At 34.5% G+C, this 27,373-nt stretch overlaps 1 protein-coding gene across 1 annotated transcript; it reads left to right on the top strand.

Annotated features, from left to right (window-relative positions):
• The first annotated feature begins 10,556 nt into the window (after positions 1 to 10,556).
• Positions 10,557 to 17,795, top strand: LOC141713246 (putative nitric oxide synthase). Its single transcript, XM_074516574.1, has 13 exons — positions 10,557 to 11,028; positions 11,348 to 11,533; positions 11,911 to 11,997; positions 12,353 to 12,432; positions 13,542 to 13,623; positions 13,715 to 13,735; positions 14,387 to 14,432; positions 14,964 to 15,079; positions 15,408 to 15,521; positions 15,656 to 15,763; positions 15,837 to 15,926; positions 16,925 to 17,034; positions 17,331 to 17,795. The coding sequence occupies exons 1-13, from the start codon at positions 10,645 to 10,647 to the stop codon at positions 17,587 to 17,589; spliced, it is 1,683 nt and encodes a 560-aa protein (XP_074372675.1). The 5' UTR covers positions 10,557 to 10,644; the 3' UTR covers positions 17,590 to 17,795.
• The last annotated feature ends 9,578 nt before the right edge of the window (positions 17,796 to 27,373 follow it).

Here is a 27,373-nt window from a genome sequence, read left to right as displayed (position 1 = left end):
TTCACAGCTGTTAAGTGAGGTTCTCTTGGATCTGCTTGAAATCTTGCACAAAGACAGGTAGCATACATGATATCAGGCCTACTTGCAGTTAGATAGAGTAGTGAGCCAATCATAGCCTCTGTAATCAGTAATATCTACTGATGTACCAGTATCCTTATCCAGTTGTGTTGCAGTGGCCATAGGAGTGGATGCACTTGAACAATCTTGCATTCCAAATTTCTTTAACAAATTTTTAGTGTACTTAGATTGACAAATAAAAGTTCCTTCTTCATTCTACTTAACTTGAAGGCCCAGAAAATAGCTAAGTTCTCCCATCATACTCATTTGATATCTTGACTGCATTAGCTTGGCAAACCTTTTGCAAAGTCTGTCATTTGTAGATCCAAAAATGATATCATCAACATAAATCTGCACCAAAAGTAAGTCCTTTCCATGGTTGAGATAAAATAATGTTTTATCAATAGTCCCTCTATTAAATCCATTTTCTAGAAGAAACTGAGCTAATGTCTCATACCATGCTCTTGGAGCTTGCTTAAGGCCATAAAGTGCTTTGTCAAGTCTGTAGACATGATTAGGAAATTTTGAATCTACAAAACCTGGAGGTTGTTCAACATATACTTCTTCTTCCAATTCTCCATTAAGAAAAGCACTTTTTACATCCATTTGAAAGACTGTAAACTTTTTGTGAGCAGCATAAGCCAAAAATATCCTTATGGCTTCCAATCTAGCAACTGGTACAAATGTTTCATCATAATCAATTCCCTCCTGTTGAGAGTATTCTTTTACAACCAGCCTTGCTTTATTCCTTGTAATTATGCCATCACTATCAGTTTTGTTTCTGAACACCCACTTTGTACCAACTACAGATCTGTTCTTTGGTCTTGGCACTAGGGTCCAGACTTTATTTCTTTCAAATTCATTTAACTCTTCCTGCATTGCTTGCACCCAATCTGCATCTTGAAGAGCTTCTTCCACTTTCTTTGGTTCAGTCTGAGAAAGAAAAGAGTAATAGAGACATTCATTTGATGTAGCTGTTCTAGTTCTGACACCTGCATTAGGATTTCCAATAATTAAGTCAGGTGTATGTGCTTTAGTCCACTTCCTTGCAGATGGAAGGTTTTCTCTAGAACTAGATACTCCCTCATAATCCATGCTGTCTCCATCAACATTTTTTTATGCTCCCCCTGAAATTATGCTCTCTGAGTTGGTTCCTTCAGAATTGGAATTCCCAGAATTATCAGAACTTGGCCTATCAGAACTTGATGAATCAGAACTTGAAGAGCCAGTTGTAGGTTCTGATGCTTCTTGAGATGTGGTTGTATCTTCCGTATGCTCCCCCTGCACAGGTGCATCTTCCTTTGGCGTAGTCACCACAATTTCAATAACATCAGAATTTAATCCATCAGAGTTTGCAGTATCAGGATTTAGACTGTCAGGATTTAGACTTTCAGGATTTAGACTGTCAGGATTTAGACTTTCAGGATTTAGACTGTCAGGATTTACAGTATCAGAATTTAAAACTTCATTCTCAAATCTCAGCTGATCATGATTATTGAAATCTTCAAGTCCTGTAATCTTTTTATCATCAAAAGAGACATTGATAGATTCCATGACAACTCTTGTTCGTAAATTATAGACTCTGAAGGCTTTTGTGGAAAGTGGATATCCAACAAAAATTCCTTTATCAGCTTTTAGATCAAATTTGGATAGCTGTTCAGGAGGAGTCTTAAGAACAAAACACTTGCATCCAAATACATGAAAATACTTCAGATTTGGCTTCTTTTTCTTCACCATCTCATATGGTGTCTTTCCATGCTTGTTAATGAGTGTTGCATTTTGAGTAAAACAAGCAGTCTGCACAGCTTCAGCCCAAAAATAGGTTGGTAATTTTGCCTCATCTAGCATAGTTCGTGAAGCTTCAATGAGAGTTCTATTCTTTCTTTCAACAACTCCATTTTGCTGTAGAGTTCCAGGAGCAGAAAATTCTTGCTTGATTCCTTGGTTTTTGCAGAACTCTTCCATTATCAAATTCTTGAACTCAATGTCATTATCACTTCTTATGATTTTCACAGAGTCTTTAACCATTTTATCCAGTTGTTTGACATGATCAATCAAGATAGATGCAAGTTTCACTTTTTGTGTGCAAGAAATACACTCATGTGTACCTGGTGAACTCATCCACTATGACCATAGAATATTTCTTCTTTGCAATAGACATGACATTCACTGGACCAAATAGATCAACATGTATTAGGTGATAAGGCTCAAGAATTGAAGATTCAGTCTTGCTCTTGATTGAAGATTTTCTTTGTTTTGCCTTTTGACAGGAATCACAAAGGCCATCAGGAGTAAATACTGATTTTGGAAAACCTTTCACAAGATCTTTCTTGACTAGTTCATTTATATTGTGAAATTTAAATGAGAGAGTTTCTTGTGCCAATTCCAGCTTTCTTCAATTGATGCTCTACTTAACAGACAGATTGCAGAACCATCAGTACTTGTTGAAAGCTTGGCTTCATAAATGTTACCATGTCTGTATCCTTTCAGAACAACTTTGCCTGTAGATTTGCTTACAACTTGACAGTGTTCTTCAAAGAAATCCACATGATAACCTCTGTCACAGATTTGACTAACACTCAGCAAATTGTGTTTAAGTCCTGAGACTAGAGCTACTTTTTCAATGATGACATTCCCCAGATTGATATTGCCATATCCCAAGGTTTTTCCCATGTTGCCATCTCCATAAGAAACACTTGGGCCAGCTTTCTCCACAAAGTCTGATAGCAGGGCTTTATTCCCAGTCATATGTCCTGAACATCCACTGTCCAGAACTAGGATGTTTTTCCTGTTGCCCTGCAATCACAAAGACCACTAATGATTAATTTTAAGGACCCAGACTTGCTTGGATCCTTTGGCCTTATTAAGTTTGTTAACATTTGCAGCGGATTTAGCATTAGAGTTTATGTTAATATTTTTCTTATCAGCATTTACAGTATCAGACTTTGCATCAGAACTTACACTAGAAGGAATAATGCTAACTTTCTTTAAAGAAGGTTTTATTTGATAATAATCATAGTACAAACTATGATATTTCTTACAAGTATAAATGGAATGCCATAAACTACCACAATGAAACAAGGATTTTGTGGCCTATATCTAACATACTGACTCTTAACTCCTGACTTTGAAGGTAAGGAGTTTATGTTCTTATTTTTCCTGCAAAAAGAAGCCAGATGGTTAGAATTTCCATAGTTATAACATTTCTTTCTAGGAGCATTAGGAACAGGCTTATAATTATTACTTTTATTTACACCTTCCTTTCCATTCCTATTTTTCTTAGGGAGCTTTACCTTGTTTACATTCTTAACATCTTTCAGTTTATGCTTAAGCTACTTCTTTGTCATTAAGCCTATGTTAACTTCAGTTGGCTTATCCTGTTTTGGTTTGTCAGAAGTTAATTTCTCTTTAACTTCTGATTTATCAATATCAGACTTTATAGCTACAAACTTAACAGGATTTACCTTTGGCTTTTGTTTAACAACTATAGGCTCAATTTCTACAGTTCCCTTATCATTCTTATCATCTTCATAACCTAAGCCTTCTTTCCAGTTTCTACAACTTAACAAATTCTGAGTTGTTCTGCCAGAGTTAGTCCAAGTCCTGATAATCTCTCTTTCCTTTTCTAACTCAGTTTTTAGAGATTCATTCATTTTAAGTACTTCATCTCTAATATAAAAGGCATCATCTCTATCTTTCTGAGTTTGATGGAACACTGACTAACTCTTTTTCTAAATAATCATTCCTCTTTTTGTAAGCAAGATTTTCAGAAGTTAATCTTTCACATGTTAAAGTTTGATCTCTATAACTAATAAACATGGTTTTAAGATATCTTCTCAACTCAGTAATATCATCAGTATGAAAGGCATAAGTAGTTTGAGGTACCTTTAACTCAGCAGCATCAGAACTGCTATCAGCATTTGCCATCAAGGCATAGTTCACCTCACTTTCAGAATCTGAAGTGTCTGTCCAGCTTTTCTTCTTTGTGACAAGAGCCTTGCCTTTGTCACTCTTCACTTTCTTGCAATCAGGAGATATGTGGTCTTTCTCACCACAGTTTTAGCATTTGACATTTGAGTAGTCTCCTCTGTCAGACTTTCCTCCTTTGCCTTCAGATTTTATGAAACCCTTCTTATCAGAACTTGCACCTTTCCTGGAAAATTTCTTTCCCTTTCTGAATTTCCTGTATGCAATCCTTGTGATTCCTTTCACCATAAGAGCACACAGCTTCATCATCTCTTCATCAGCATCCATCTCAGGTAAGCTTTCAGTTTCTGAGTCACCATCACTATCAGAACTTGATGACTCAGTATCAGACTTTATGATGAGAGCTTTTCCTTTGCCTTTTCTTGAGGCAGCTACTTTGGGGGATTCCTCCTCAGCCTTTAGAGCAACTGTCCTTGACTTTCTTCCATTCCTCTTGCTTCTTTATTCCATCTCAAGTTCATGAGTCTTGAGCATCCCATAAATTTCATCAAGAGTTGTTTCTTCAAGATTATAGTTGTCTCTTATAGTGGTGGCCTTCAAATCCCAACTTTCAGGAAGAGCTAACAGGAATTTAAGATTTGAATCTTCAAGATCATATTCCTTGTCAACTAGTGACACATAATTCAAGAGTTTGACAAATCTGTCATATAAACCAGTCAATGACTCATCAGGTTTTGAGTCAAAGTGCTCATATTCTTGAGTGAGTATAGTCTTCATGTTCTTCTTAATTGAATCAGTTCCCTGGCATCTTGTCTCCAAGGCATCCCATATCTCATTTGCAGTCTTGCAGTTAATTACCATGTTTGATATGACATTATCAATGGCACTATGCAGCAAGTGTCATACCTTAGCATCCTTAGCAATCGATGAGATATCTTCAGCAGTGTAATCACTCTTCTCCTTTGGTACAGATTTTGCTGGTTCACCTGCAACTACAACAGAGAGTTTGGTTGGCTTGTGTGGTCCTTCATTGATTTTGTCAAGGTATTCTGGATCTGTAGCTTCCAGAAACATAGACATCCTCACCTTCCATATGGGATATTCAGATGGTTTTGGTATGGGAACTCTAATAGTTTCATATCGATTATGGATTTGAGTCTTTGGAGGTTCTTCAGTTTTGGTGGGCTTGGTTGGAGTTTATTCTTCTTCAGACATGATTGTTTTTGGATCTTAAATTGTTTGTGTGTTAACAGATCTGCTCTGATACCACTTGTTAGGTCACACACACTGTAGAAGGGGGTTGAATACAGTGTTTATCACAATCAAATCGAATATAAGAACACAGAAAACAGATTTTATTTAACACAATAAACTCTGTTACAATTGAAAGGAATATGTCCTAAGTCCAATCATGTATTAGGATTTAGGAATAACTTCCTGTGTAATCTATTTTGATTTCATTGATATTAATAAAAGACTTATTTTATTTTTATTACGGGCTCTATCTATTTAAGTGTTTAAATAAGATATACCATAGTTTAGAGTAAAGTTTTTTATGGATTATGATGAGATCATAATAGTGAGACCTAAAAGATGATAACTCTAAACTTAAATAGTTCCTGGTCGTAGGATTACTAACTGGTAATTAATAATCCGCAGAGATCGGTACATACTATGTTTGCTTCATTATGAAGGATGTCTGTTCTCATAGACATTTGTGTGTTGACACTATAGCTAGTATGTAGGTGCTTATTATAGAATAAGTTCACTGAACATGACTCGCACAGCTGAACAACTGATGGAGTTCACTCACGTGTCAGCAGTTGTTCACATAGTGATAGTTGTACAAGTATCCTTAGACTTGAGGTCATCATAGTCATCTTGTGTACACTGAACTATGCTTTGGTTTAGTTCTTAGTCTCCAGGGATAATTATTAGGGCTCTACTGGGTATAGGAATTTGTACACGAAGATAGTGTATGATCAATAAAGGATCTACCCCTTCCAGTGAAGGAAGCGAATGTTCAAGGCTGATCCACTTATGCTAGTTCAGGAATCTCTGGCTAGAGTGAATGAAATTAGAAAGGAGTTTCTAATTTGCATAGAACTACGCATAGTAAATGGTAAGCAAGTGATTGAGTTAGATAGGCTTGACACGAGATCCATGCCTTGTATTTAATCGGGACATTGTAGGGTAGAAGGAGTTTATTGTACGGTAACTATTCACTGAATAGGTTCTTGGTATTCTAAGTAGTGAATTCATATTATCCGGATAGTCGCGATATGCTGAGAAGTATCCCTCACGATGTAGAATAAATGTGATTAATTAATTAATCATATTTAATAAATTAGAGAATTTATATAAATAATGATAAAATAGTTTTATTATTATTTATTTCTACTACCGGCTTAATATTGAACCTACAGGGTCACACCATAAAAGGAGAATGATTTAATGGTGGAGGAATTAATTAATAATGGCTAATAATTATTTATTTGTGAAATAAATAATTAATTGGCAAATTTAATAATTGATTAAATGAGATTTAATTGATTATAAATTAATTAAGAAAAGTTCTTAATATTATTAATTAAGGATTTAATTTTTTGGAAATTAAATCAAGAGAGAGAATTATTTCTAAAGTGTTTAGAAAAAAGATTAATAATTAAAAGGTGTTTTAATTATTAATGAGAATAATAGATGGGATAATAATAATAATATTTATGAGAAAATTTCAGCTGAAAATTTTGCCTATAAATATACTATTATAAACCCTATTTTATTCTAACCCCAAAATTTTATAAAACCTAATTCTCTCCACCTCCTCCTCCTCCTTAACGTCGTTTTCTTGGTGGATACCGGTGGAGTGCTTCACGTTTGAGGAGCAGCTGCTAAGGATCTTCGATCGTTACTTTTGGATCGCATATTAAAGGTTAGTAATCGATCCTTACGTTTTTAGCCATGATTTATATGCTTTTATTTGGATTTTATGTGTGTAAAAGTGCTTTTACATGCCTCCGCTGCGATTAAAATCCAACAACAATATGGAACTGTCCTCTCTCAGTGATGAACAAATTATCACGAGAGCTGCTAGGGTTACAATAAATAATAACTTCGATTATGATAACACATATAGTTTAAACCCTATGTCTGTGTTTATATACTACATAGTTACAAGATAAATTCTAATTGATATGGAATATAATTCTGCTTCCTAAAATATATCAACTAGTTATCTTTTCTTCCAAGTATTCTATTCTTCATAGAATTCCTTCTTCATGCATATCTCTTCTTGCGTTTGTCTTGATCTTCTTTCCTTTCAATCAGCCGTCTTCCTTATCTGAAAGTCTCCTTAAGTCCTGATATTATCTCCTGATAAATATCTCCTGATAACTTAAGTTCTGACAACTTAAGTCCTGACTTCAGTATAAGTACTGATTTCCGGTTAAGTATTTGATTTGTCCTGTTAAGTAAAATCTGAAAACTAAACACAAATCATCTTAACCATGACATTATCAAATATATCTAACAAAGGGATTAGAATGTTATAGATACTTTTTAAATTTCTGATGTTTTTGTCTATAGTTTAGCTTTGATAGATATTTACATTGTCCAACTTCGTTATTCTTTTTTACAATTAAGTTATAACACCATCTACTCACAGGAACACACACACCCAACATTTTTGCTTTGTCTATCGAATCTCGATGTCAACAAGACATATATGGTTAGTCCTACTTTTTAATTACAAGATTGTATCAGCAGAACAAGTATCTTGACCCATTTGTATATGTATTGAATTAATTTGAAGAAAGTACCATCTCACTTTGTCAACAAATGCGGAGATCATGTGCCAGAGAACGTTACCCTCCAACTACCAAATGGGTATCAGTACTATGTTCATTTCAACAAGGGTATGAAGAGGTTTGATAATGTTTGTCCTTTTTACAGTGACTTTGGTGACTTTAATTTTGGGGAAGGTTTCCATCCACTGAACTATTATAGAGGTGAATGGGTCTTCACTATATCCATACATGATCTTTGGGATGAAGATTGACTATCCATCAGTCAAGAAGCTGCTACTTCCTCCAGTTTTGATAGAAGATATGCAAGCCATAGTATTGTATTAAACATATCATTCAGTTTTTGTATCAAATCAATTTAGTTACTTATTAAACCTTTTTTAAAAAATGTATGTAGATACTGCTGATGAGATTGGTAAGAAATTTATTGTTCATACCGGTGAGAGGCAGAAGCGATTCCCTGAAATAGTAAGCTCTAATATAATGTGTTTATATAATCGTATAATTGTCAAAGTGCACATTACAACATCTTAAGCAAACAATATATTCAAATATTTTGCAACATGCCTTGTCTTCAACATTTGTTGATCGTTTTCGACATATAATTAGAAGGAACAATTTTTTTACTCCTAACAAAGGATATAAGTTCAAGTTCACATTTTCAGCAGTTGAAAAGAAGTTTATAAATCTCAGTGCAATATTCAGGCCCAAATACTGAAAAGTTGGTGAGACTGTCCTCCTTGAGCCCTCTCATAAGTCTGAGTTTTTTGTGTCCATTTTTTCAAGAAAAAAACTTGAAAAATCATTTTTTATTTCCTGTCCTATATCCGGTAACTTTTTATTTATACTTATGTTCTTATCGGTCGTTTGGAGGAACTTAAATGGATATTATACTATATTTTTTTTATTATAGTCAATGCAAGTTTAGGAGTTCATCATGTTGGCAATATGCGGAGTTTTGATATCATCCCGATTCCATCTAATATTGATATGAACTCTCACAGAGTGATACTGTTTTTCAAATTCCAAATTCATTAAATATAAACAAGTTAGTTATATTTAAGAATCATATCTCATATATTTCTTTTTTTTAATGTACAGTATGTTCCACCTTGGATTGTTCCGGAGAAACGTACTTGAAAGTATGTCCTTCTAAAAATGAGTGGACGGAAGTGGAAGGTTGGAATTGTTTCTTCAACTTCCAAACCAAGATTTTCATTTGGGTGAGATAAGTTTATCAAGGAGAATAATTTTGCCGTAAATGACAAATTATGTTTTGTCATAATGGAGCATGATAACACTATTTCTTTTGTTGTTCAACATAAATGACTTTTTGGCTAAATCAGTATGCGTCATTTTTTGAATCTGTTTGAGTACCATAACTTTTGTACTGAACTTAATTCTTGAAACCACTTAAACTCTTTTTTTGTATTCTTACATTCTATGAATTGTATTTGCCGACTACAATTACAATAATTTTAATATTACTATAATATTAAATTTTCCAAATAGTATTATATAGAAGTTCTAAAGTTATGAAATTTTTAAAATTATAAAAGAAGATAAAAGTTGATTTTCCAATTAATAAATATCGCATGCGTAGAGCGGCCACACGTCCTATTATTTTAAAGTTGTGCTACCACCATTTAATTGGTTATTGAGAGTCACAATCATTCACTTTTTAAACAAATTTAGAATGCTCCAAATAGTTAATAATATGAGATATTAAATATCGTGTGCGTTAGTTTTGATTTATAAAATTAACTGAAATTAAATTTAATTAGAATAAAGATAAATAAAATTAAAATATTTATATTAACATTTTGCGTAGGGATGACAAAATAATCCGATCCGACGGATACCCGATCCGAAACCCGAAATTTTGGATTTACCGAACCCGATCTTTTGGATTTGGATTTGGATATGGATTTAATTTTTAAACCCGAAAATTTTTGGATTTGAATTTGGATATTAGTTATACCGATCTGAAACCCGATTCGAAACCCGAAACTCTATCTGAACCCGATCTGAACCCGAAATCCGAAAAAAACCCCGAATTATTATATATATATATTAATTATACATATAATATTATAATTTTATATATTACACATTATAATATTATAATATTATAATATATGTATATTAATAATATACATTATACATATTATTGTATAATTTTTAGAACATATATTTTTATATTTATGTTAAAAATTAACTAATTATAAAGTTTAATTAAATATGATTATTCAATCATTTAAACGGGTGATAATATTTATAAGGTTAACAAAACATCTTTTAGTAATAAATCTAAAAAACTGGGTATCAATTGAGTTGAGTTTTTATATATTAGTTATACATAAAATAACACAATTAATGATGTGGTGTAGTGGTTGAAGATGACACGTTAAAACTCTTTCTATATAAATCGTGTGTTCGATCCCAAACACTTGCAATATCAATAATTATACAAATTTTCAGATTTCGGATTCGGGTTCGGGTTTCGGATATGAATATCCGATTTAAAAAATTTCGGGTTTCGAGTATACCCGAATCCGATCCGAAATCCAATGGATCGGGTTCGTGTATTCATTTTTGGGTATTTTTCGAGTTCGGGTCGGGTTCGGGATATGGATAAAATTTTCGGATTTAGATATGAATTCTGCAATACCCGATTCGATCCGATTGCCATCCCTAATTTTGCGAATAGGTGGCGCTGGGGATAAAGTATACAGTGATACCAAAAGTTGGGATGGTGAATAAATTTGAATCTCACTCACTCACTCACTCACTCACTCACTCTCTCTCTCTCGTCCGGGGTAACTAAACTAAGTTTGTGTTGCTCTTGCTCTCCCCAATGGCGCCTAAAACCCTGTTTCTCTCTCCTCTCTATCCATTTGTCTCTGCCCCTAAAAGTAAAAACTACTCGACTCATCATCTCTTTCCCTGCAACTCAAAGCCTCCTCCTCCTCTTCACATCATCAAATGTTCAAAACCCCCACCTTCTGGGTCCGGGTCCGGGTCCGGGTCCGGAGCCGCTGCCCCGACCCGAGGAGACATCTTCCTTGAACGACAACAAGCTCTAGAAGCTTCTTCAGATACTAAGAAGATTAGGAAACACAAGAAGAAAATGAGCAGGGCTTCTCAGTATATTTGTTGTTGTTGTTATGGATGTGGTGCTCCTTTGCAGACTTTCCACACCGATGCTCCCGGTTATGTCGATACGGATACTTATCAATTGGTATACCCTATTTTTCTTACTTCCTTTTGCATTTGTTTTCCCTAGTTCAATTAATATTCTCATAGTCTAAACAATTCACTACAAATTTACTCCCCCTAAGTTGCAATTTTTTAAATTGTGAAATAAGGCGGATGTTTAAATGAACTTGCAAGTCGGTTAACTTCACGAATTTGACCTTTTTTTATGTGCTATTTTATCATGTGTTGCTAGCAATTATTGATTCGCTAGTTTCTGAAACTCATAATATGTACATGTGTATTTATAATGTTAGTTTGTTTTCTGATTTCTATGGTATTTGGATTTTCTGGTGAATTTACAGAAGAAGAAACACCATCAGCTTAGAACGGTTCTTTGTGGAAGGTGTCACTTGTTATCTCATGGCCATATGATTACTGCTGTGGGTGGCAATGGAGGTTATGCTGGGGGCAACCAGTTTGTTACGGCCGAGGAGCTTCGTGAAAAGCTATCACATTTAAGATACCAGAAAGCTTTAATTGTTAAATTGGTAAGAGATACATGTGGTATTTTTCACACCAGACCAGAAAATGATTAATTACTTGTTTCTTTTGTATTCTAAATTCTATATTATCATTTGGATATAAGTTTGTTTATAATTATACACATTGAATCTTCAAATATACCAATGTATAACTAAGATTTAGATGATTTAACATGTTGAATTTAATATATAGTTGTACCCTATTTTTGTAACGGTGAACCAGTAATTGAAATTTTAATTATTCAATTTAAGACTTTACCTTTCCAGAATCTTTGCGGTCTCACTAAAATTTTCTTTTATGCAATGTTTTCAACTAATCCAAGGAGTTGGGAATCACCATTTAGGTTTTTGTTCTGCTTCCTCTAATGCTTAGTAATCCGCAGGTTGATATAGTAGACTTCAATGGCAGCTTTTTGGCTCGTGTGCGCGACCTTGCTGGTGCTAATCCCATAATTTTAGTTGTGACAAAGGTGATAATTTTTACTTCATAAAAAGCCATATGTATGCTTCTCTCTCTTAATCGCTTATTCAAGCACAAAGCAACATATTTTTGTATTCCTTTCTAATTGTTTTTTCTAATGAAGATATACAAACGGTGCATGAGATTCGAGACCACTCATTCCTGTTACTAATTTAACTAGGTTAGGGATCTAGCTAGTTAGTGGCATTTAATACAGTGCATTATTGTTGTACTGTACAACATGTGATGCAGGAGGAACATGATAATGAATATCTGAAACTAGTGAACTAAGCTATTGGCTGTAGCCTATATAGTCTACTATAATTTTTCTTCTCTTTACTTATATTTTTGCCCATTTCTTTAAGGTTGACCTCCTTCCCAAAGGAACAGATTTTAATTGTATTGGTGACTGGGTTGTGGAAGCCACCATGAAGAAAAAACTTAAGTAAGCCATAAACTCTATTTAACTTAACTTTTTTGGTCGTATTCATTCATTTATTAAAAGCATATTGGTATATACTGTTAGTAATTTTTTAATATATATGAAATTTGTTTCTAAGAAAATTCTTATAGTTTTTTTGTTCATCTTATGGCTTCAAGTATTTGTAAAATTAAAGCAGCAGAGCAGTAGTTCCTTTTAGCTGTGAAAGTAGGCAACCAACAAGTCGAGACATTGCATGACATATCAGCTTTCTAAATAAGTGTCTAAGAGTTCTTTCTTAAGATCAAGATACCCTTAAACATAAATAGTTTGAAAAGAGTATACTGTACCTAAAAGAAGCAGCCTATATGATCACGGGCACATTGCTATGAAAATTATTTGATTGCAGTGGAACTCATGGCATTGCCTGATGACACGAGCAGTGAAGCTAATTTTGAAGCTTTACCTATCTCTGACATGTTTATGAGCTGTATACACCCTTGGCTTTGTATTCAATAGGTACTTGGCAGAGGTGATCTATTATAGTAGGAGTCTTTTTTATTGTTGATGCTGTCAAGGGTAGTGATCTGTGGCTAGTGTTCACTCTTATTCTTTCTCTAGCCATCCTTTCAGTTGTCTGTTAGATAATGAATACGAGTAGCTCGGTACACAAGGCTCCAAATGTGAAGCTATCATTCTGTTCTTAGATTAGGTTCATAATGACATGCACTTTTTTAGAAGAAGCTTGTGCTTTTATTTTATGGTTGTCGTCCATCAAAATTATTAACAATGTAGTTTTGACCACTTTATATTTTACATTAAAGTTTTTTAGTGAATTACTAGACTAGGCCCAAAATTATGAATCAACTATGATTTATAATTTTTAATAATATAAATTATTAATTATGCACAAACACTAGTGTTTTTATCTAAGTTAATTTTTATTTTCTTGAATGTGTGAATCCCTATGCTTTAGCTTATGAACTTTATGAACCTCACTGATTGAAAAATCTTAGGTAGGTCATGTTTAATTCTGATCCTCTTTATGTCTCTTTTTTAGAGAACCAAGAACAACGTTACAATTGCTAAGAAGAGTTATGGTTATATTATAAGACAAAATCTATTCTTTTCAGCGTCCTTAGTGTTCATTTAACAAGTTCCAAGTCTTTGGTTGGAATAGCTGGAGTTGTGTCCGAAATTCAGAAAGAGAAAAAGGTACATTTTAGTGATTATCATGGAAACTAACATCTAATCAGTTCTTCAATCTTCTGGAACTTATTTTTGTACACTGAACCTTATTTTGCAGGGGCGGGATGTTTATATTCTGGTCAGTAAGCTCAGCTATCGGTTAATTATATTACTGCTTGATACTAATTGGCATATTGTGTATAATTTGTGCACCATTTTTGCACTTTTTTCATTACATTGTTACCATAGAACAACCACCAGCACACCTGGTGGAGAATCATATGGATAAAGGATGGGGAACTTATGTTTTGTAATTCAAGATGTAGTTGTGAGTTGGGGCTTATTTGTTTATGATTGAATAAAACCAAATGGGCTGCTGCTAAATCATTTATTGATTAAGATTAAGCATATATATGCCAATTAAAACAAATTAGTACCTACACTAAGATAAAGCGTACCTAAGGGCTCACTCCGATATTTTCAGCTGAACAATCCTACATTCTTGACCATTCTACATGTAGCATTCATATTTAACAGATGAAACATGTTTTTCCAGAACTGGTTTAATTCAAGAAGTAGGTGAGACATAGATGCAAGGTCTTCCAAGACTTTTATTTTGATTTTACACGGATTTACCTGGGATCATTACATTGTTTCTTACAGATTTGCTCCACTACTCTACTCGAGTAATCATATAGAGGTGTTTCTTACAGTTGTGTTCTTCGTCTTATTTTTTGGGAAGTTTCTCATTATGATAACTATGAATAAAGTATTGTTGTTCACATGCCAGGGGTCTGCTAATGTTGGAAAATCAGCATTCATCAATGCTTTATTAAGTAAGTTTGCACTACAGCTTGAACTTTTAAATGCAATCAGCGGGCCAACCCCTCTGTTTGACAAATTTATGTTTCATTTGTGTTCCGTCCATATGTTAAAGGGCACCTGTTTAATAATTTAAACTGCTAACCCATGCTGTATATATTTGGACATGTCTTTTCTTATGTGTGAGTGGAAGGAATACAATATACACTTGACAAGAGGTGTATTCATTCCTCAATCACCCGATTTTGTTTCTTAAGACAACACAGTAACCGTTATAGCTAAACTTTTTACTCTAAAAGTTATAGAGCATAATATACTCACCTACTCACAATAACATAATGAATTGGGTCTACAGGCAAGTAAATAATGGGGGGCCAACATTTAAGGTAGGGAAACATATTTCTACCTTAATGTGATTGGCCTTACCACTGATTTGTCATGCATGCTTTTCATAAGAACCTTCTGGCTTGTTTTTTTGTTGGTTCATGTTTTTGCTTGTATAGTCCTAGATTCCTAATCTTAAAACATAATTGCACTGTAAACAGAGATGTTATCCTATAAGGATCCAGTTGCTGCAATGGCACGGAAATACAAACCTATTCAGTCTGCTGTCCCTGGAACTACTGTGGGTCCAATTGAAATAAATGCTTTCATAGGAGGGGTATGTGATTACTTTCATTCCTAGTACAAGCCATGTCATTGTAGTAGAAATTAATGTGTTTCTTTTATACTTTTGGGACCACAAGTTGTACTCACAATTTTCTTCTCATCTGTTTCATAATTTTCGACGTGTTATTTGTTTGTAGTACCTTGAACTTAGTTGAAATATTTGATACCCTAATACATTGATCGTGCTGGTTGGTCAGTGGGTTGAGTTTGTTTATTAGATTTCAAAGTCCTTATCCATATTACTAATATGCTACTTCATTCCATGTAAAGATAAAGCGTAAATCACAGATCATTACACAATATTATTTTTTATGGTTCAGAAATTATACGACACTCCTGGAGTTCATCTCCATCATAGGCAAGCCGCAGTGGTTCATTCAGAAGATCTACCAGCACTTGCTCCTCGAAGTCGGCTCAGAGGGCAATCTTTTACAGTATGTTCTTTTTCTAAGACAAAAAAAAAGTCTTATCCTGTGGTCATAGAAACTTGCATAATTTACCCGATTTATTATTCTTGTTCCTTCATTTGGGGGTTATTATGTTAATATAGAGTATGTTGTCTGACCAGAGTGCTCAGGTTCCTGCAAATGATTTGGCACCTGAAGTAATTAAATTAAATGGAATGAACGGGTTTTCCATTTTTTGGGGAGGTCTTGTTCGAATTGATGTATTGAAGGTAGTCTTTCACACTCTTTCTTATGTTTTTCGTGAAAAGATGAATAATGGATGTTTTTTTTTGGTGTTTTCAGGTCCTTCCTGAGACGTGTTTAACATTTTATGGACCAAAGGCAGTTAAAATTTGCATTGTACCTACTTGTAAAGCAGTTAAATTTTATAAGGTAACTCTTAGTATGTTCTTCATTTGCTAACAGGATAGGACCGTGCACGTTACACTGTGCAAGTGCCTCAAAAAAAGAGAAGTATACCCTATTTAGGACATCTCCAATGGTACACTATAATTCTAAATTAGTGTAACTTTAACACTAGTTGGATATAGTAAATGCCCTCCATTAGGACACTATAGTAGTGTAAAAGTTAAACCAAATGAATATTGATTAGTATTGCATCAAATTTGTGGTAACACTATTCTTTGGTGTAACTTCTACAGCAAATTTATTTCTAAAATCCCAAGTATAACCTTATACTCAATAATTAAATAAGTTTGTTGCTTCCATGTTCTACCAAAAAGTTACAAAAAGTTGAAAAATATTCCTAGTAGTACAAAATATGCAGTTTCCAGTGTAGTGTTTGGTCGTAAACATGAAGAGCATCTTTTTTTTTATATAATTAAGAGTGCTCTTGCACAGTGTATTTTACTTGGGAATTTATAGTGTAAAAAGTTCTACCAACATTGGTTAGACATCAGTAGGAAGTAAGGGGAAATTTATAAAGTTTGCACTTGAAGTTATCCATGCATTTGTTTAATAGCCCGTCTTTTTCTTACCTAACCCAGAAGTGATTCTCTTACAGATTTTTTTTATTGGATTAAATGATAGTTTATTTATGAATATATCTGGAAGAGTGAAGAATACTTTGAGGATATATGTTTATACTTGGAGTAAATTGTCTAATCAAAGGAAAGAAAGAAATCTGATATGGTAGTGATTGAGAAAAAATTTGGCTCTTATAGAATTGAATACCGATGGCTATCCTTTATTGAGCCCATTCATGCGTCGCTGTATGCCCAGTGTTTTTCTTAAACTTTATTTTCCTTTCTTGTGTTGCTGTGCTGTGTGTGTGAACTGCTGGCTGGGAAGAATTAGGAACACAATTTTGCTTTGTTTCCTTAGTATATGAAAATACAATAAAAATAAAAGTAACATTTCTTCTATTGCAGAAAGAAGTTGGAACTCTATTGACTCCTCCGATGGGAACGCAAAGAGCAGAACAATGGTCAGGACTTGAAACACACCGCGAGTTACAAATAAACTTTGAAGATCCAAACAGGTACGCACCACTGACCCTTTTAGCAAATAACAATTCAAGCTTCCAATTTGGGATTTAAGGAATTTATAAATTTTCTAAAGTCAAGTCCATAGAAATATCAAGCAATAGAGATTTCAGTACTTCGTTTTCTTATAAATGGGAACGCAAAGAGAATTTTTTTAGAGTGTAATATTGGCTCTATTGTCAATAAATGGATATTCTTAGAGTGTAATTTTTTTGTTAAATGCATGGTAACCATTTTTTAATTATATATGAACTATGATTATTGAGCTAATTCTATAATTTTGCTCAAGCAGGCCAGCATGTGATGTGGCTATATCAGGTCTTGGATGGATTTGTGTTGAGCCCGTAAGTAAAGAATTTGGTGTAATATCTGAACTAAATTTGGAAGAAATTGAAATTACAAAAGAGCTAAATCTGAGAATTCATGTTCCGAAGCCAGTTGAGATTTTCATTAGATCTCCGATGCCGGTTGGGAAGGCTGGAGGTGAGTGGTATCAGTATCCAGATTTAACAGAGAAAGAAGAGGAAGTAAGACCAAAATGGTTTTTCTGATACCAGTGATAGTGTGGGTTTTTAGCAATATGTTTTTTTTTTTCACTTTATGTATAATAATGTCAAAGGCCAGGTTTATAGGGATAGAAATAATAGCATTAAACATCTTATATATGATATGTAATTTAATATCAAATATTTAAAAATTTAAAAGCAACATTATTAAAAATGTTTTATACTAACAAAGAAAAAGGAGACTAGTTACATGTTTTGTGTTTTTTTACAGTACTACATGTTTTGTGTTTGTAAAAGAGAGGTCCAAGAACTATAACTGCACTCCATGCATTCGAAATATTGGGTCAGCCAAGTTCCATTTTTATGCCTCACTTTTTCCCTAATGTGTTGCCCCATGATAGCACACTGCATACCACACAAAGATTGCAAATTTTATTTCTACTTTTTTTCCTTAGGCGAGGTATAGGTTTTTCCAAAATAGATCATACACAAGAAACTGCTTAATTGTGAATCTTGACTTTATAAGAAAACGCATATTTGCAAGCTGTTCTCCCATTGTTTATCTACAGAAGTTATTTAGAGATCCACAACAATTTGAAAATAAATTAGACTGGCCTTCAAATATGGGTATGAACTTTCATTAACACTTATAACGGGAGCATTCATTCCAACAGGAAATGGGGATAGTCTTGCAGGCATTATTTGTACATTTTCCAAGTAACTGCAGGCATTATGTCGTGCTCGTCTTCAAAGATTACATGAAAATCATTTGATTCAAAAGTACACTAATACAGGCCTTCTCAGATTTAAATAGGCACATTACATTGATTATATATTAATATAAATTGGCGTCCCCAAAAGAAAAACCCCATTTAAGCCGGTGGATCATTTTAGAGATCAGCCACCTCAATAGATGGCAGAACTTGGCGCTTATTATGGAAGCTACAAGGTCAGTCAGTGAGCTCACTCGGGGCAGCAGAAGCCATTTAATACAGTCATCCAGCAGCATAGATCCTATCACAAGCACCAACATGCAAGGACATTGATAACTCCCAGTGGGGGCTGCTCCTTCGACGCCGTGCCTGGATCATTCGCCGTTGTGGAGGTGTAGCTGTGGTGGGGTTCCTACAAAACAACACTGGAAGGGGGGTTTAGGTCCCGCGGCGCCTCCGATGTGAGAGTAAGAACTCGATTTTGGGGAAGATGGAAATAAATATGAATGATGGGTGGCTGTGTGTGTATATAAGTGCAAGAGAGTGATTAACCTCAAAACCTTACCTTCTTGGGTTATTTATAGGCCAAGGATAGGGTTTTGGGGTTGGTACCTTTGAATCGTAGCCATTGGTTCTAGGAGCAGAGGACACCTGGCTGGGGTGGATGCATTACACGTGTCAGCGCATGACTGACTGAGGAATGTTCAGAGTATCCTCTGACACGTGCCCTGATTATTCTCATGATTGATGGGTCACAGTTGTCCCTATCACGTGCTTAGGAAAGCGCCTCACGTGCTGGGTGTTAGTGTTTGTGCCCTAAAGACAACATTATGATGTTTTAGTTTAAGACATTAGGATTATTAATGTTATGTTCTATCGATTATTCTCTTTATAATTTATTAATTCTTAATTTACTGTGATATAAATGTTAGATTAATAAATGTCCTTGGAATATGATATGCAATTCTATATCTCTAAGTACGTGACTTAGAAATGAGATTATGAGAATAGTATCAATATTCCTAAAGGTCCCTAGTCGAGTATTATTATTAAGGGACAATAATAATGCATTAAGACTAGTGTGTTTGTTGACTAATGATCACATCTCATTGATTATAGGAATAATGATACTAAAGTCAACGACACAGACAAATATATATGTACATGGTGCTGGACAAACCTAATGTGAGATTCTACATATCTGTTGGGTCATAAGTAATTCTCACAGTGATAATGATGTAATGGTCCTTAGACCTGAAGTCATTATATTTCTATACGAGAATTAATATACATTGATTCCATTAAAAGTTATCCTTGACCGGGTAATAATAAAAGTGGACATTGGGTATATTATGAATCATATGAGAAATATGAATGATCTAAATGAGATTTAACCCTCCTATTTTAGGAGTGATATTATTGGCCTCTTGTGTAAGCTAGACTATGAAATGCGTGGCCACGCTCAAATGTTGATTTGATATGATAATTTACTCATTGATCAAGGAAAACTTGTATTAAACATTGATGAGAATGACACATTACATGCCTCTAATTTAATCTATAATATGTGGTTAAAGTGATTATATTATATTGTACATTATTCACGAAAGGTTTAATCAATCATCGATTCAATTATTATTATTTGGGTAGCAATGATGTATTACTACATTCTACTCATTGTTTACGATTTTAAATTAGATTTAAAATTCGTTGCCAATGTAATAATAACCTATAGGGTCACACACAAAGCATGCTTGAAGGATTATTTAATTTAAATTGGATTTAAATTAAATTAAAGTAATTTGAATTATTTATAATATTAATTAAGTTTGACTTAATTAATTAGATAAATATTGATATTCGAATTTACTAATATTAAATATGAAATTCATTTGTTAAATAGTTAAGTGTGACTTAATTATTATACAAATAGGAATTTCGAATTAATAATAACTCCTAATTAGTTAAGAGTTATAATTCTTATTATACTCTCTATATAATATCTCTTGTGTGGCTGATTTGGTATGAAAAGACTTTTACTAAAACCCTAGCCACCAAGAGAGAAGATGGAGAGAGCAAGAAGAAACGGGTTTGTGCTAGTACACATCCAATCCTTGAGTTCAAGCATTCGTGTGGATACCGATAGAGCGTAGATCGCGAGAGTGGGATTCGTGGTGATTGAACAAGCTTTGGATCTTCATTAGTCAACCAATTGGTAAAGCTTCTTAAGGTAAATAATCTGATCTACAAATTAAATATATGTTTTTCGCATGGATCCTGCGGCGGGTTTTGAAAATTATGATTTTTTACGTTTTTAATTACTGTTTCTGTTAGATATATTTGATAATGTCATGGCTAATATGATTTATGTTTAGTTTTCAGATCTTACTTAACAGGACAAATCAGTACTAAACTGGGAATCGGTACTTATGCTGGAAGTCAGGACTTAAGGATATCAGTACTTATATTATCAAGAGATAATCATCAGAAGATGGATATCAGAACTTAAGTGCTGAAGGACGTTCAGATAAGGACAGTAGCTGATTAAAGGAAATAAGATTGAGATAAACATAAGAAGATATATGCATGAAGAAGGAATTCTATGAAGAATAGAATACTTGGAAGAAAAGATATCTGATTGATATATTTTAGGAAGCAGAATTATATTCCATATTAATTAGCGATTATCTTGTAACTGTGTAGTATATAAACACAGACATAGGGTTTACACTATAAGTGTTATCATATTCGATAAGATTATTCATTGTAACCCTAGCAGCTCTCGTGATATTTGTTCATCACTGAGAGGTAACAGTTCCATACTGTAACAGAGTTTATTGTTTCAATAAAGTTTGTTTTTTGTTACTTGAAATATTAAAAGTTCGATTTGATTGTATTTTACACTGTATTCACCCCCTCTACAGTGTGTGTGACCTAACAAGTGGTATCAGAGCCTATCTGTTAACACACATACAGTTAAAGATCTAAACACAATCATGTCTGACACAGAAACTCTAACTTAGCCTACCAAAACTGAAGAACCTCCAAAGACACAAATTCAAAGTCGGTATGAAACCATCAGAGTTCCCATACTGAGACCATCTGAATATGCCATATGAAAAGTGAGGATGACCATGTTTCTGGAAGCTACAGATCCAGAATATCTTGATAGAATCAAGGAAGGACCTCACAAACCAACCAAGCTCGCAGTTGCAGTTGCAGGTGAAGCAGCAAAGACCGTACCAAAGGAAAAGAGTGATTATACTGCTGAAGATATCGCATCAATTGCTAAGGATGCTAAGGTACGACACTTACTGCATAGTGCCATTGATAATGTAATGTCAAACAGGGTAATTAACTGCAAGACTGCTAAGGAGATATGAGATGCTCTGGAAACAAGGTGTCAGGGAACTGATACAATTAAGAAGAACAGGAAGACAATACTCACTCAAGAGTATGAACACTTTGACTCAAAGGCTAATGAATCATTGACTGATTTATATGATAGATTTGTCAAACTCTTGAATGATCTGTCACTGGTTAATAAGGAGTATGATCTTGAAGATTCAAACCTTAAATTCCTGTTAGCTCTTCCTGAATGTTGGGATTTGAAGGCAACAACAATAAGAGACAATTATAATCTTGACGAAACAACTCTTGATGAAATTTATGGAATGCTCAAGACTCATGAACTTGAGATGGAACAAAGAAGCAAGAGGAAAGGAGGAAAGTCAAGGACAGTTGCTCTTAAGGCTGAAGAAGAATCCCCCAAGGCAGCTACCTCAAGGAAAGACAAGGGTAAAGCTCTTTTCACAAAGTCTGATACTGAGTCATCAAGTTCTGAAAGTGATGATGACTCAGATTCTGAAAACTTGCCTGAGACTGATGCTGATGAGGAGATGATGAACCTGTGTGCTCTTATGGTGAAAGGGATCACAAAGATTGCATACAGGAAGTTCAGGAAGGGAAAGAAGTTTTCCTGGAAAGGCATAAGTTCTGATAAGAAGAATTTCAGAAGATCTGAAGGCAGAGGAGGAAAGTCTGATAGAGGAGTATACCAATGTCAAATGCTATAACTGTGGTGGGAAAGGCCACATATCTCCTGATTGCAAGAAGGTAAAGGGTGACAAAGGCAAGGCTCTTGTCACAAAGCAGAAAAGCTGGACAGACACCTCAGACTCTGAAAGTGAGGAGAACTATGCGTTGATGGCAAATGCTGATAAAGAAAGTGCTGAGAGCAGTTCTGAAGCTGTTGAAACAAAGGTACCTCAGACTACTTATGCTTTTCATACTGATGATATTAATGAGTTGAGAAGATATCTTAAAACCATGTTTGTTAGTTATAGAGATCAAACTTTAACATGTGAAAGATTAACTTCTCAAAATCTTGCTTTTAAGAAAAGAAATGATTTCTTAGAAAAAGAGTTAGTTATGTTCCATCAAACTCAGAAGAATAGAGATGATGCTTTTTATGTTAGGGATGAAGTGCTAAAAATGAATGAATCTCTAAAAACTGAGTTAGAAAAGGAAAGAGAGATAATCAGGACTTGGACTAACTCTGGCAGAACAACTCAAAATTTGCTAAGTAGTGAAAATTGGAAAGAGGGCTTAGGTTATGGAGAGGATAAGAATGATAAAGGAACTGTAGAAATTAAGCCTGTTGTTAAGCAAAAGCCAAAGTTAAAACCTGTTAAGTTTGTAACTGTAAAGTCTGATAATGATAAATCAGAAGTTAGAAAGGGATTAACTTCTGACAAACTAAAACAGGAAAAGACAGCTGAAGTAAACATAGGCTTAATGACTAAGAAGCAGCTTAAGCATAAGCTGAAAGATGTTAAGAATATAAACAAGGTAAAATCACCTAGGAAAAATAGGAATGGAAAGGAAGGTGTGAATAAAAGCAATGATTATAAACCTGTTCCTGATGCTCCTAGGAAAACATGTCATAACTGTGGAAGTTCTAACCATCTGGCTTCTTTTTGCAGGAAGAATAAGAACATTAACTCCTTACCTTCAAAATCAGGAGTTAAGAGTCAGTCTGTTAGATATAAACCACAAAATCCTTGTTTTCATTGTGGTAGTTTATGGCATTCCATTTATACTTGTAAGGAATATCATAGTTTGTACTATGATTATTATCAATTAAAACCTTCTTTGAAGAAAGTTTCCATTGTTCCTTCTAGTGTAAATTCTGATTCAAAGTCTGATAGTGTAAGTTCTGATAAGAAAAATGTTAACATAAACTCTGATGCTAAATCCGCTGCAAATGTTAACAAACTTGATAAGGCCAAAGGATCCAAGCAAGTCTGGGTCCTTAAAACTAATCATTAGTGGTCTTTGTGATTGCAGGGCAACAGGAAAAATATTCTAGTTCTGGACCGTGGATGTTCAGGACATATGACTGGAAATAAAGCCCTGCTATCAGATTTTGTGGAAAAAGCTGGCCCAAGTGTTTCTTATGGAGATGACAATATTGGAAAAACATTGGGATATGACAATATCAATTTAGGGAATGCCATCATTAAAGATGTAGCTCTGGTCTCAGGACTTAAACATAATCTGCTGAGTATAAGTCAAATCTGTGACAGAGGTTATCATGTTGATTTCTTTGAAGAACATTGTGAAGTTGTGAGTAAATCCAAAGGCAAAGTTGTTCTGAAAGGATACAGGCGTGGTAACATTTATGAAGCTAAGCTTTCAACAAGTACTGATGGTTCTGCAATCTGTCTGATGAGTAGAGCATCAATTGAAGAAAGCTGGAATTGGCACAAGAAACTCTCTCATTTAAATTTCAACAATATAAATGATCTAGTCAAGAAAGATCTTGTGAGAGGACTGCCAAAGTCAGTATTTGCTCCTGATGGCCTTTGTGATTCTTGTCAGAAGGCCAAACAAAGAAAATCTTCATTCAAGAGCAAGACTGAATCATCAATTCTTGAGCCTTATTATCTACTACATGTTGATCTATTTGGTCCAGTGAATGTCATGTCTATTGTAAAGAAGAAATATTCGTTGGTCATAGAGGATGAGTTCACTAGATACACATGGGTGTATTTCTTGCACACAAAAAGTGAAACTGCATCTATCTTGATTGATCATGTCAAACATCTGGATAAATTGGTCAAAGATTCTGTGAAAACAATAAGGAGTGATAATGGCACTGAGTTCAAGAATTTGATAATGGAAGAGTTCTGCAAAAACTATGGAATTAAGCAGGAATTTTCTGCTCCTGGAACTCCACAGCAAAATGGAGTTGTTGAAAGGAAGAATAGAACTCTCATTGAAGCTACACGTACAATGCTTGAAGAAGCAAAGCTTCCAACCTATTTCTGGGCTGAAGCTGTGCAGACTGCTTGTTTTACTCAAAATGCAACACTCATTAACAAGCAAGGAAAAACACCATATGAGATGGTGAAGAAAAAGAAGCCAAATCTGAAGTACTTTCATGTATTTGGATGCAAGTATTTTGTTCTCAAGACTCATCCTGAACAGCTATCTAAATTTGATCTAAAAGCTGATGAAGGAATCTTTATTGGATATCCACTTTCCACAAAAGCCTTCAGAGTCTATAATTTGAGAACAAGAGTGGTCATGGAATCTATCAATGTCTCTTTTGATGACAAGAAAATTACTGGTCTTGAAGATTTTATTGACCATGATCAGCTGATATTTGAAAATGAAGACTCAAATTCTGATACTGAAAATCCTGACAGTCTAAGTCCTGATACTGTAAACTCTGATGGATTAAACTCTGATGTTATTGAAACTGTGGTAACTATGTCAAAGAAAGATGCACCTATGCAGGGGGAGCATACTCAAGATATTAACACATCTCAAGAAGCATCAGAACATACATCTGGCTCTTCAAGTTCTGATTCGTCAAGTTCTGATAAGCCAAGTTCTGATAGTGCTGAAAATCTAAATTCTGAAGAATCCAACTCAGAGAGCATAATTTCAGGGGGAGCATCAGAAAATGAAATTGAAGACAGCATGGATCATGGGGGAGCATCCAGTTCTAGAGAAAACCTTCCATCTGCAAGGAAGTGGACTAAATCACATACACCTCATTTGATAATTGGAAATCCTGATGCAGGTGTCAGAACTAGAATAGGTACTTCAAATGAATGTCTTTACAATTCCTTTCTCTCTCAGACTGAGCCAAAGAAAGTGGAAGAAGCTCTTTAAGATGCTGATTGGGTGCAAGCAATGCAGGAAGAGTTAAATGAATTTGAAAGAAACAAAGTCTGGACCCTAGTGCCAAGACCAAAGAATAGATCTGTTGTTGGTACAAAGTGGGTATTCAGAAACAAAACTGACAGTGATGGCATAATTACAAGGAATAAGGTAAGGCTGATTGCAAAAGGATATTCTCAACAGGAGGGAATTGATTATGATGAAACATTTGCACCAGTTGCTAGGTTAGAAGTCATAAGGATATTTTTGGCTTATGCTGCTCACAAAAAGTTTACTATCTTTCAAATGGATGTGAAAAGTGCTTTTCTCAATGGAGAATTGGAGGAGGAAGTATATGTTGAACAACCTCCAGGCTTTGTAAATTCCAAACATCCAGATTATGTCTACAGGCTTGATAAAGCACTTTATGGACTTAAGCAAGCTCCTAGAGCATGGTATGAGACTTTAGCTCAGTTTCTTCTGGAAAGTGGATTCAACAGAGGAATAATAGACAAAACACTGTTCTACCTCAACCATGGAAAGGACTTACTTCTGGTCCAGATTTATGTTGATGATATCATTTTTGGGTCTACAAATGACAGACTTTGCAAGAGGTTTTCCAAACTGATGCAGTCAAGGTATCAGATGAGTATGGTGGGGGAACTTAGCTATTTTCTGGGCCTTCAAGTCAAGCAAAATGAAGAAGGCACTTTTATTTGTCAAACTAAGTACACCAGAAACTTGCTGAAGAAATTTGGAATGCAAGATTGTTCAAGTGCATCCACTCCCATGGACCACTGCAACAAAACTAGATAAGGATACTGGTAAATAAGTAGATACTACTGATTACAGAGGTATGATTGGCTCTCTACTCTATCTAACTGCTAGTAGACCTGATATTATGTATGCTACCTGTCTTTGTGCAAGATTTCAAGCAGATCCAAGAGAACCTCACTTAACAGCTGTGAAAAGAATTTTCAAGTATCTTAAGGGCACAGCTGATCTGGGATTGTGGTATCCCAGAGAATCAGACTTTAAACTAATAGGTTACTCAGATGCAGATTTTGCAGGTTGCAAAATTGACAGGAAAAGCACAAGTGGAAGCTGCCAATTTCTTGGAGGCAGATTGGTTTCTTGGTTTAGCAAGAAACAAAAGTCAATTTCCACATCAACTGCAGAAGCAGAATATATTGTTGCAGGAAGTTATTGTGCACAGATTCTTTGGATGAAAAATCAGTTACTGGATTATGGGTTAACATATTTCAAAATCCCTATTTACTGTGATAATCAAAGTGCTATTGCTATGACAGGTAATCCAGTTCAACACTCTATGACAAAGCACATCAGCATCAGGTACCACTTCATCAGGGAACATGTAGATGAAGGTACAGTGGAGTTGCACTTTGTTCCAACAGATCAACAACTAGCAGATATCTTCACAAAACCATTGTGTGAAGCTACCTTTACAAGATTGGTAAATGAACTTGGAATGGTTTCAGGTTCTTTTTCTAAATCTGTTTAGTTTTGTTCTGTTGCATCAGACTATATGATCAGTATTTACAGAATTTAATCTCTTTGTGAATTCTGTGCTTAATTAAAAAATGTGTTTAAGTACTGACTGTTGTCTGATATATGTTTCTAAACTCTGATAAGTGATATGTCTGTTTAAGTAACTTTCAATCCTATGAGGATAACTGTGCTAGATGATGAACTAGTAGTCTTCAATAAATAAGGGATCCCATGTAAGAAGTAATTATTTCTGTGGAAATCTATTGACACAAGCAAATTCTGATAATTGAGCTTAGTTGAGTTTACTTTGTCTATCTTATTACTAAGTCACAAACTAGAATAATGCTACTCATCTGTTAAATTCTGATGCTAGTAAATCTGTTGAATGTACTAAGTGCTGATAAACCTCACATATCAAAAGAAAAAGCAAAAGA

The sequence above is a fragment of the Apium graveolens genome, chromosome 3 (genome assembly GCF_009905375.1).
Source record: "Apium graveolens cultivar Ventura chromosome 3, ASM990537v1, whole genome shotgun sequence".
NCBI classification, from domain to species: domain Eukaryota; kingdom Viridiplantae; phylum Streptophyta; class Magnoliopsida; order Apiales; family Apiaceae; genus Apium; species Apium graveolens.
Note: the sequence above shows the minus strand (reverse complement) of the source record. Positions and strands in the feature narration are given on the sequence as shown.